General features: G+C 38.2%; 1 protein-coding gene across 1 annotated transcript; it reads right to left on the reverse strand.

The window, feature by feature from the left end:
- Positions 1-411: 411 nt before the first annotated feature.
- On the reverse strand, positions 412-7,942 carry LOC136263524 (UPF0696 protein C11orf68 homolog). Its single transcript, XM_066058125.1, has 4 exons — positions 7,801-7,942; positions 3,617-3,747; positions 3,199-3,326; positions 412-765 (listed from the first exon to the last, which is right to left on the reverse strand). The coding sequence occupies exons 1-4, from the start codon at positions 7,914-7,916 to the stop codon at positions 517-519; spliced, it is 624 nt and encodes a 207-aa protein (XP_065914197.1). The 5' UTR covers positions 7,917-7,942; the 3' UTR covers positions 412-516.
- Positions 7,943-12,546: the final 4,604 nt, after the last annotated feature.

Consider the following 12,546-nt stretch of genomic DNA (forward strand, 5'->3'; position numbering starts at 1 on the left):
ACCTCTAGCAGACTAGAATGGCTAAAGGGTAGTTATTTTGAAATGTCTCATTTGTTACAAACAGTTGTCTACTCTTACAACAAAGCTGGCAAGTATTGCACTTCACTGAAATGCCTATATATTGGCATTGCTTCAGCAGCTGGTTATATCACATGCAAAACAGGAAAACCAATCAGGACCCATGATCCATTGAAGCCATAATGATGGTGCAAAAAAGCAAACGTAGAGATCAATAGTAAACTGATAAAAAAGCATACACTACTGTGCATTTCACTTGTGGTATCTCTACACTAGCACAGTAAGGATATAGCTAGCATTTCTTATACAACATCATGCACTACTGCTTGTTTGAGTACTTTTTATCGGTTTACTACCAAACCCAACTCTAGTTCAAAATTTTTTGCATACTTGTTTATTCAAATACCACTTGACTACTATTTTAATAGATTTATTTGATTAAAATGTCACTGATCATGTACAACAAGTGGTGAAATTCATGATTAAAGTCTGAGATGATCACTTTGACTGTTTCTTGTCCTTTGATTCATAGATTGTTGTTTTTATGCCATACTTGTTGCCATGGTAAAGGTTAAGGTGAGTATATATGTCAGGTTTATATCTGATCACACCAGTCACCCCTAATGATCTTAGCTCCTTCTCAACTCTCATAACATCATCTTTATCAGTCCAGTTCTCTGTGAAGACACAGATCACATGCAGGTTTGGGTTTTTGTTCTGAATTTTGGCAGCATGTACAGTAGCTACCTGGAAGAGATAGAATGTGTGTATTAATAGTGATGATGTCAATATGGATGGTAATGTTTGTGTTACAAGCATAGAATAGATCAAACCCTCCACCAACAATTATGTTACTGATTAGATTACACTATGTCTGCAGTACAAGAAGGTACCACCCTAGCAGGTCAGCATAGACAGTGGACCTGGAGACCGAAGACCTTCATTTGTACATTCTTTTCTTTATACCTTATGCCAACTAAACCATTTTTTTTTCTGTCACATGGTATGTACTGATTGGAAATTATAGGACCAAAAATGGGTCTTGAACTGGCAGGTGATTAGCAAAGGCTACTCATTCTTCACAACTCCAACCAGCAACATGACATTAATCAAGTCTTTGCCCACAACTGCTCAAACTTGTCAAAGGGTTTCATGTTCTGGTCACCATATCTGTTACAACTGCAGATATCTATATACCCATGTAGTATATTTCCCGGCTTTAATTCCCAATAATGCAGTGCTTATCACAAAGCCCAAATCTTTATCCCACTATAAACTTGTTTGTATTAAACTTCTCTAATTGGGTCACTGTAAAATAAGGTCACCTGCCTAACAACTGTGTCATCAACGTGGCCTGGCCACTTGTTTAATAAAGTCAGTCTGAAGGCTGACAGTAATCATATTTTTCACAGTGGTAATATGGACATTGGGCAGGTGTGCAGCCAGGATTTCTCAAGGGGAGGGGTTCAACTTTGACACACAGGTGCACCACAGATGCCGGCAAAACTTCAATAGTTAACTATGATCTCTCCTAACTGGCCTCAAATTTAAAGTACACACTAATGACTCCATGACTCGCATGTATTATTCTGATTCTCAAAGTTCTAACATGTTACATATCAATTTCATTATACATTATACCTGGTTTATACAGTTGCTAGACACATTTCTATATAGTGAAATCATCACATCCACAGTTATCCATTCACTACATACCTGCCAGCAATTTGCTCAGTGCTCCACTGCTCAATAAATAGCTTTTGTCACACTAAAGTGACATGTCGATTAGTTAAGCAAAAGGTTCTATAGGTCACATGTGACCTCCAGCTATTTGGTGATGTGTGGCTGCTGGCTGGACTGATATAGAATGTTGTGTTTCTTAGGTCAGGAGGTCTAGTAGACATACAGTGCACATGCAATGCATGCATAGGTCAGACTGTGAATACACACTTATGCAGGAAGTTTCTACTGTAAACTCCCCAGCATCTAGTAGCTATAGACACTTCAAGTTTTCATGATATTATGTTTCATAACCCAGTACTATCCCAAACATTGGGAGTGTTAGACAAAATGATTTCTAATCAATAACTGTGTGCCACCCACCCCTTTGCAAACAGTAAGGGTCTGGTGAAATACAAATCACATGCAGAAAATCTGTGCTAGCCAATTAATGGATGTTAACACACAAATCACCTTGGCAATGCAGCTCTTTGGAGGGCAATTATCTGATGTAACCAGCAGTTACGTATGCTGCTTAATTCAATTCCTTTGAAATGATATGGGATCTGTAATTCACCAGAATCATACTTTAGCAAAGAGGAAGGCAGCATCAGACTAGCATAACAGATGCACTTCAGCCTTATTATTAATTTTATTGTCTACATCAAATGCAGAGTTTAAGCTATCTCAAGCAATTTAAGCTGTTTTCACATAGTTCAGTTACCCTAGTACTAGGAGTTATGAACTAATAAACTGGGTTGTACAGTAACAAATGATTTAGAATGTAACGTTGATAAGATAATGAAGACTATATATGAACAATAGATAGCACAGTGTTCAGATAAACATGGTACCTAATAAATTGAGGAAATTGATGATGTTCAGTCACAGCTGATATACCATAGAGATTTTCTTTGTTTTTGTCTGAAACCTGAGACCATGCATATTACCTCATATTAACATTTGATTGCTGTAGTATTAGAGTATTTGAGTGACTAATCTATTAAAGTATATTGAATCATTTTGCAGCCCCACCCAGAACTTAGGTGTGTAGATGGCTTCACTACAGTTAGCAACCTAAGAGTGGCCATATATCCCCTCCCTTTTGGCCAATGAGTGTGCTCTCATCTGCCAGTTTACAAAAAACACCTTTTAAAATGTATAGAGAGGTTCATCTGAATCCCACCCTGGCTATGGGCCTGATTGAGGTGGGATAGGTAAATACAAGGGGGACCAGTGGTTGGTATTTAAGTCCCGTCTCCTGACATTGAAGAAGCTACATGTGATATGCTGTGCAGTTTTCGGTTACAAGCTATCTTTTTCGGTTACAAGCTATCTGACAATGTGTAAAAAGAAGGGGATTCACCAAAGAATTTGACAGTACAAAAAGTGCTGTAGTGATAATTTTATTAATATTGCTACATTGTACACGGTATATCTAGTCACAATATGTGTACAAACTTTTGATGCTGTTCCCAGTTTTCTCTCCACAGTAGCTTTGGCTATCTTTGCCCACACTTCATCAATGGTACTCTTATGAACAAATATCAGCCACTTTCCTCCAATCACACCAGATGCCACCGCTATCTCTGCATAAACAACATTAGCTACTAAATTTGCATACAAGATTTGAGGGTTAGACAACAATTCAAGGAAAACTGATACTTTGTGGAAATACGAGGATGTGTAAAAACATTCAGTACCCTTAAACTGGTTTTAATGAAATGCTTATGAAGCCACAAAACACAGTACCACTTGTTTCTTGCCATATACTACACTGTAGAAAAATATCAAATATTAAAATCATTACCCATGTTTAATTATCAGCACTAAGCAATGGTAAACTATATCAGTTACTACACACATGTACAGACAGCACCTTTAACACAATCCACAGTAACTTTTTCTTTGCTGGACAAGAAATCTAACCATAACTGGATGGCTAAATCATTCACTTCTACTGGTTTTACTGCAAATGGGTTTGCATAAAATACCCAGCATGCTCCAATCCTACAAAAAAAGTAAGCAAACGCGTGTAAAATCTAGTCACTTCAATTATAGAGGATTGTACAATCATGTAACAAAACAAAGATCTTGTTGAAAGAAACAACTTGGTATAAAAGTTAAATGATTTTCACACATGCATAGTTAGCACACCATTGCTGTCCACCAGGTAGGGAATGTTACACAACAAATTTGATTTAATTTGCACCAGTCATTTGTGAGATATATATATATGGGGGGGGTGCTATGCCATCACTTAAACCTGTTCTTCAAATTCTGTCCTGAACATATCATATATTATTCCCAGCTGGTAGGCTGGAACAATGGGAGTAACATTTCTTGCTCCTCAAGGAAACCTTTGTAACTCCTTCATGCAGTTATTGCCCACACATACTTCACTATTAGGTTAGGCTGCAGCACAAGCTGCAGTCAGACCTCCACTGTAATAATAAAAGTATCAATAGTCTGGCAGCACCTACTCTTTGGCATAGAGAGGAAGGATCTGATCACTCTAGCATTACAGAGGTGTAACAATATATGAAATATAATTAAATGGCATAGCTGCAGCAAGAATGGCATTATTAGTATTTAACAAAAATGCTCCAAGCACATCCAATATTCTTTCTATAACAATTGGACAGCATCATGAGTATATCATCATTTCCATCAAGGGTTATATGCAAACCCCTTAATTACTTCCCTCTTTTAATGAACATTCAACTAACAGTAGCCTGCATTTTTATGACACTTTTCCACATATTATGTATGTTTAGCTATGGTGTCTACGGTGTCAGTGGTGGATCAAGGGGGGGCATGTGCCCCCCCCCCCCCCCCCCCCCCCCAAATATACAAGATCGAGATACTCTAATTGAACAGTCAGTCATATACTCTAATAGAACAGTCACCACACATAACAGTATTGAGAACATGGAACTAGCACCTGCAGCACTATCCCATGGGCACACTCAACCTGCTAAGAATATTTTGCTAATGAAATGCTTATGGTCTTGAGTATGCCACTATTTATTATAGCTACTGAACTAACTACTTATGACATCATACAACTTTTGATCAATGTAGTCCACTTAGAAAGCAGTATAATGTGCCACTCTACATCAATATTGAAGCATAAAATAGCCAATGTTTTCCATGTTTTTTGTTGTTTTCTTGGTTTTTATGTGCTTTACCAGTTGGGCACTGGAGGGTGAACACTGGAGGCAAAACAATGTAGAAAGTTACTTGATGAAGCTGCTGGATTATCTATTACTGCATCTAGAAGAATTTTTCTAGCAAGGAACTGTGCTAAGTGGTCGGTAGAAACATTGGACTATTTGTTTATTCACTGTTATTTTGTTTTGTTATTTTGTTGTTGTTTTATGTGTTTTGTTATAATTTCACTCCTTACCACTCCCACCTTATGGTCTTCCATGTTGCGGTTACGTGTGCCCGAGGACATACTACACTTTCAGTAACTGTATAATGTATGTACTGCTGCATTAGGTTCATCATCATTATAGGGTCCCCAATGAAAAAATCAACTTTCTCCGAACACTTACTTTACTAATGCCGGATACTTAGCTTGTTGGACTGATATTTGAACCACTACATATCAGAAACCGTGAGTCTTTTAGATTGAGAAATCGGCACATCGTATTTTCGCATAATTCATGATTTGTAGTAAAAACATGGAATTGTAAGTGCAACTTCTTGCAAAGGACTGAGTCGAACTTTCTTATTAGCTGTATGTTATCTTAGTTTGTTTTGCTGTGCGAACATGCATAATGATGGGTGAACGTCTAGCTGGGTGATCGTCTAGCTGGGTGGCTTACAATGGCTCGTTTTTGTGTCTGCAAAATCATGAAAAATGTGTTTGAGTTGCTCTGGCTTCTGCCATGAGAGAAGCCAGATCTTCCTCACAGCATGGCCATGCAACTGGATGTTCCCTCAGTCTATAATGTAAGTTTGAAAAGAATCTTAAACTGTATGCTATCTGGCTGGTGACGACAAAATATTACGGTGATTTTACGAAAAATAATGCAGCCCACTGCTTGTGCAATTGAAACTACTTTGGGTTAATTGCAACACTAACCACTTGCACTTTAAATATATCAAACCGGATGGCACGAAGCTGCAGCTGCTTTGGTGGAAAAGATCGCTGACGTCCCAAATTGGCGATAAAATATTTAAAAATCACCAGGCAGATAGCATACATCCTTAGATTCCTTCCATCTTTGCAGTATAGACTAAGTAAGCATCCAACCGTGTCACCATGTGGTGAAGATCTGGCTTCTCTCGTCGTAGATGGTAGTGCGCTCAAAACAATTTTTTACGATGCTGCTTTGAAGAAAGTAACCTTGTGCAAGCAATACAGCCAGACATTTGTCAATAACTATGCACGTTTGGAGAGCATAGCAAGCCTAGATAACACCTAGCAAATAAAAAAGTTCAAACCATTTCTTTGACAGTAGCTAGAAACTGACCTAGGCCTAGCTTGTTCAGTTTCTACTTTCTAGCCCCGGTTTCTAGCTACTGTCAAAGAAATAGTTTGAGCTTTTTATTTGATAGGTGTTATCTAGGCTTGCTATGCTCTCCAAACATGCATACTTATTGACAAATGTCTGGCTGTATTGTTTGCACAAGATTGCTTTCTTCAAAGCAGCATCATAAAAAAATTGTTTTGAGCGCACTATCATCTACGACGAGAGAAGCCAGATCTTCACCACATGGTGACACGGTTGGATGCTTACTTAGTATATACTGCAAAGATGGAAGGAATCTAAGGATGTATGCTATCTGGCTGGTGATGTTGAATATTTTATCGCCAATTTGGGACGTCGGCGATCTCTGCCACCAAAGCAGTTGCAGCTTCGTGCCATCGGTTTGATATATTTTAAGTGCAAGTGGTTAGTATTGCCCATAATTAGTAAAGTAGTTTCAATTGCACAAACAGTGGGCTGCATTATTTTTCATAAAATCACCGTAATATTTCGTCGTCACCAGCCAGATAGCATACAGTTTAGGATTCTTTTCAAACTTATATTATAGACTGAGGGAACATCCAGTTGCATGGCCATGCTGTGAGGAAGATCTGGCTTCTCTCATGGCAGAAGCCAGAGCAAGTCAAACACATTTTTCATGATTTTGCAGACACAAAAACGAGCCATTGTAAGCTACCCAGCTAGATGTTCACCCATTAGGCCCCTATTTGGTGATTATTAGTTTCTCATCCACCGCCCGCATCCTTCTTAAGCTGCCGCATGGTAAGCCATTATTTACTCTGCGCATGCGCAGAAGAACACGTGATACCAAACTGTTATAATTTTTGTTGATGAACGCTACAATGCACTATATATCACCAGGAGAACTGTTGTTTTCCTTAGCAAATTGCTGCAGTGCCAGTTGCAATCGTGCTCTATTGACTTCATCAAAGCAGGCTTTCAGTTGACTGTCGAAAAACAGTTGTCGATTACGAAAAGTAGAATAGGCTGATGAAGGAAATGTTTGTAGTAAGAAAGAAAGACAATTTGGACAAGGTCTGTACATCAGTGTGTTAATATTATAAAATAATGGCATAATGGTAATACCCTCCCGCCCGCATCGTAATAATTAGAAAGGCTGGATGAGAAACTAATAATCACCGAATAGGGGCCTTACTATGCATGTTGCACAGCACAACAACTTAAGATAACATACAACTAATAAGAAAGTTCGACTCAGTCCCTTGCAAAAAGTTGCACTTACAATTCCATGTTTTTACTACAAATCACGAATTACGCGAAAATACGATGTGCCGATTTCTCAATCTAAGACTCGCGGCTTCTGATTTGTAGTGATTCAAATATCAGTTCAACAAGCTAAGTAGCTATCCTGCAGTAGTAAGGAAATTATTTGGTGAAAGTCGATTTTTTTCATTGGGGACCCTATCATTGATGGTTCTCTCTGAATCTGGAACCTTATACTGTTGACCACTTAATCACACTACCGACACATGCGTATCATATCTAGTAAATTTCCACTAAGGACCCACTGGCAAGGAGTCGAAAGATACACTTCGCTCACTTATTCCAGGTCGGATCTGACGGCTTGTGGGTACGCAGCTCTTCATCGAGGGAGTGTGATTTCCCACTACATGTGAACGAAGCTTCAATACCATCGAATCCACTACTACTCGCCATCCTGCACAGGCGCGCTCAAACAATAGTCTAATTATTTCGTTGAATATGAATTGCGCGAAATAAAATTCGGCAAACATTAATTGACTTCATCATTTTTGTGCAAATCCTTAAATGAATAGATTTAAGATTAGATACTGGGTAGTCAGCTCAGCTGGTTGGCCCAGGGGGTGAAAATCCCCAAAAGACTGATACAATCACATGCATATGACATCCTATTAAACTAAAATTAAGTAAATTCGTCTACGTCTCTTGATCATGATTCAATCACATTAATTGGTAAATTGTTCGAATCTTTAATTGTTCTAGGATAGAAACTGTACTTATAAGTGTTAAGAGTGGCTTGTGGCAGGATAAAGTGATTCAGGTGGTGTTGCCTTGTGTGAAATTGGGTACGTTGGTAATGTGCGGGAATAGAGATAGGTAGTGAGTTGTTAATTATTTTGTAGAACAATGTTAGCCTTGATGATTGAATAGATTTACATAATATTCAATCACCTAAAACAGAATAATCTGTTGACACACCGTTTCACAGCCAAACTATTATAACTAATAATTATTCTATGCACAGGCAAGGATGCTGTCATTTTAATGCAGTTGTTTTAAGTACAAAATCTGCATCTATTCTGAAGCAAAAATTTACTTAGGAACTGCAGCATAAATTTTCAATAGAAAAATTAAATAGCTAGCTGTGGTCAGCTATAGTACGTCATGCACACCTGACAATTCAGGCCCATATTATCTCAAGTGAGCTAAGTCAAATTAATGGGTGGTTAAGTGTGACATACTGACATGGTAGGTAATGACATACTGGGGCCTGGGGCAGCCCCCAGATGCTGACAACTGCATGGCCTAAAATTTAATGACTCCAATGTGCTAGTGTAGCTATGTGCATTTATTCTGACTCTCAAAGTTTTACTATGATCACTTGAAATCTTATCATAGAAACAAAAACAAATTTAAACAATTTTTTAAGGCCAGGAAGTTGTCCGCTACACCTGCAAATACTGACATTCAATTCCTAATTCAGTCATGGGTAGACTGAAGCAGGGCCGGAGCCCAGAGATTTTGAGTGGTCTGGCCACTTGGGGGGCATGCTCCCCCCAGGGAAATTTTTGAAAATAAATGCTCTGAAATGGCATCTGGAAGCTATTTTACTTGCAAAGCCTCTTTCTCCTTTTTGTTGACATCAATTAGAATATATCCTGCATGGTAATATTTTGTACTACAGTACCAATTAGTTCAATTTCATATCTAATTTTACTTTTAAAGCATTTGGGATTGTAGTTCCTAATGCATGCATGATCAATTATCCGCCATACAGATGACCCACTGAAACTTTTGAGTGATTTGAGAACAATTAGAGATGTAATGGCTTAGACAAAATAGAACAGTGGCTACATTCCATACCGAATGCTCTAGTAGAGTATTACGATGACTGTTCTATTAGAGTAGATTATGATGACTGCTCTATTAGAGTATCTCGATCTTTTTACAAATTCAAGTAGCTGAAAAGTGGTCCGGTCCGGCACTGGACTGAAGTAGCTAGGGATTAAATGTCCATTCACTATAATTCTACTAGCTATACCCCAGGTGTAGACAGCCTCCCTTGTTTCACTACTTTTTATTTTCATGATCCCTATAAAATTCCTATTTCCTTGGACTTGTTTACTTCTTTGGTGGAATATGGAAAAGCCATCATCACATGCTACCATGAATCAGTACCTTGATGCCAGCAAAGAGAAATGAGACACCACAAAAGGACAAAAGTAGTTAATTATAAGTCCCGGTGCATGCATGCATTAAATGTACTGCAGTATCCCAAAAGGCACTTGTTATAGACTGAAGTGACATTCCATGCGATTCATAGCTATACATTCACTATCACTGAACAAAAAAAATATATTTCCTGGGGTTTGGTGTGTAACAAATTGTGACATTTCCTTGAGATTTGCACTGATTTGAAATTTATTGACAGAAAATTTAAAGGAGATGGAAATGTGTAAGGATTTGTCACAATAATTTTTAAAAAGGAATGTGCCAAATTCCATTCAGTAATTAATATTAATGTACATGAATTATGACAAGTTTTGCAGAAAATTATACATTTCCTGAAAAGTTTCAGTATAGAAACATCATAGTATTTTGTGCAGTGCGTACTTTGCAGTGTGTTTGTTCAGTGTTTCACTGCTCTATCAGACCTTTTGTCACACTAATAAGTGACATGCTAATATTTTTTTAGGTCACATGTGACCTCCAGCTATTTAGCGATTGTGGCTGGACTGATATAGCATGTGCAGATCCAGGATTTTGTTTAGGGGGGGGCACACAGGTAGAAGCAGGGCCGCCCACAGGGGGGGGGGGGGGGGGGCAACTGGGGCATTTTTCCCCGGGTCCCAGCCTGAAAGGGGCCCCAGGAGGCCCCATGAAGGGCCCCCTGAATACCTGTTTAAAAGATCGATATACTCTAATAGAGCAGTCACAGTATTCTTCAGAGGAGCAGTGTAGCAAGCTTATAGATAAGGAGATATGGTTGGTGATGGGTAGTTATTGTCATTGCCAGCAGGTTGTGACCTTTTTTTTTTTTTTTTTTTGGTCTTCACCTTACAACTTGGGTGAAGGGCCCCACTTTAACTCTTTGCCCTGGGCCCCTTAATTTCTCTGGGCAGCCCTGGGTAGAAGTCACTCCACAGTGTGCAAATCACACTCCGCGAAATGCAAAACATGAGCGTCTGGGGGCTTTCCCTCCAACATTCTGAGATTGATAATTTGACTGAAATTTGTTGATAGTTCAACACTGGAAGTATGAATGTTGATATAGTATAGCTACTGAGTTAAAAAAATAGACGTAGTATGGTGTAAAGATCTAGGCTACTCCCTAAGGAAATTTTGAAAAATTGAGATTGAATTTGGTGGCAATTAAATTTGCTGAGTTCAACACTGCAAATGCTAATAGTAGCTATATACTGAACTAGAAAGAATTGGCTAGTATAGTGTTAGGTTTCCTCAAGAAAATCAACCTTCTGATATTGGCAATTTTCGCTATAACGTTTATAAGGAAATTTAGAAAAATTAACCTTCTGAGAATGATTGTGGTGCTAATTTTGGCTGAAATTAAGTCGAAAGATGTTCAAATATTACTAAGCTACAAAATAGAATTAGCATAGGTCCCTTGCCCAAGCATCACTAAATATTTAAATAGGTGTGCGGCTGCATAATTTTTCATCTCCAGAGAATTTCTATAGTCACTAGGGTGTGGATAGAGTCAGTAATTCAATTTAGAACAGGTTTTTAAGTTGTTTAAAATGACAAACAGTGTTTTATGGTTATGCTACTATTGACTGTTTTATTAGAGTAAATGACTGTTCTATTAGAGTTCTCAATATCTAAAAGTAGAGGGTGCTCTAACCCACCTTATGCTATGCCTACATGGGTAACAATTTGTTAGAGATAGATTTATTATATTATACATAGTCATAAACTACATCAAAAACGTTTACATTTATACGTCTAAGGTGCCTATAGCTAGCTATGTTCAATGAGCAACACAACAAAAAAAGATTCTGAAGGGGAAGCACTGCTCCCCCCAATCCGCCCCTGTATAGAATTTTGTGTTCTTGGCAGGGACTGGGTGGGTCTGGTGGGTATACGGGTAATGGTTGTAACGCTGTGGGGAGTGCATTGCCTGATATGTGCGCACGGGGCCCTCGGGCGCGCAGCGCCCGAGGGCGAGTGCGTACATATCAGGTAATGCACGACTTGCAGTGTTGCAACTAATATGTTACACTTCAAAGTAGCTTTTTAAGCTTTTGAAGGTGCTTTTTAAAGTAGTTCTAACCCTTTGAAGTTACTTTTACAGTAGTTTTAAGCTGCTAAAGTCACGTTTAAGTTAAATTCCTTTGATGTGGTTGAGGGTGCCTTTAATGTGGTCTGGCATTTGTCCAGGATCCTTTGTGGTGGTTAAATATATCATTATGATTACTATATCAAAGCTTCACATTAGCTCTTACTATAACACTAGTACTTACTATGTATGGTTTTCAAAATGTATAAGAAACCTTATCACCATGAGACAGTTTTGATTGTGGGATTCGGTTGGTCTCAATTGAGAGCCACAGGAGGGCTCAATTGTAGGCCACAGGAGACCACTGAAGCCCACAATGTAAAGTGTATGTTGCTCATATAGGTTTCATATACATTTTACTACAGTATTCAATAGTAAGAAGCATTAAAGCTGTACAGTTTATGCCACATCACATTTGTAGCATAAAGAATTCCTTTGATCTGAGGTGTGAAAGTGTTATATTGCACAGATGTGCACAGTGGAAGAGAACCCCGTGACTAGTACATACATTTCTGTAATAAACTTCCCAGAGTCTAGTAGCAATAGACACTTTGGTTTTCATATTTGTTTCATAATCATGGCACTATCCCTATAACTAATGTTAGACAAAATGATTTCTCAATGGCAATATAAATGTGAGTATAATGGTCACTAATGTGTAACATTATAATGTTAGTGTACAACACACCATTGAATAATTAAATTATGCCAAATAAAGTAGTTATGCCAAACCATGTATACTCCTTGAAGAATTGTAATCTTCAAATGTAAGTATATTGACACAATAGC

This window comes from Dysidea avara, chromosome 8, assembly GCF_963678975.1.
Source record: "Dysidea avara chromosome 8, odDysAvar1.4, whole genome shotgun sequence".
Lineage (NCBI taxonomy): Eukaryota > Metazoa > Porifera > Demospongiae > Dictyoceratida > Dysideidae > Dysidea > Dysidea avara.

Excerpts from the sequence above, each read along its gene's own strand:
- LOC136263524 (XM_066058125.1), bottom strand. The coding sequence starts at position 7,916 with ATGGCGAGTAGTAGTGGATTCGATGGTATTGAAGCTTCGTTCACATGT. Across the intron at positions 3,327-3,616 it reads TACTGTGGATTGTGTTAAAG|AGATAGCGGTGGCATCTGGT; the intron begins GTGCTGTCTGTA and ends TTGTTTATGCAG. Across the intron at positions 766-3,198 it reads AACTGGGAACAGCATCAAAA|GTAGCTACTGTACATGCTGC; the intron begins GTTTGTACACAT and ends TATCTCTTCCAG.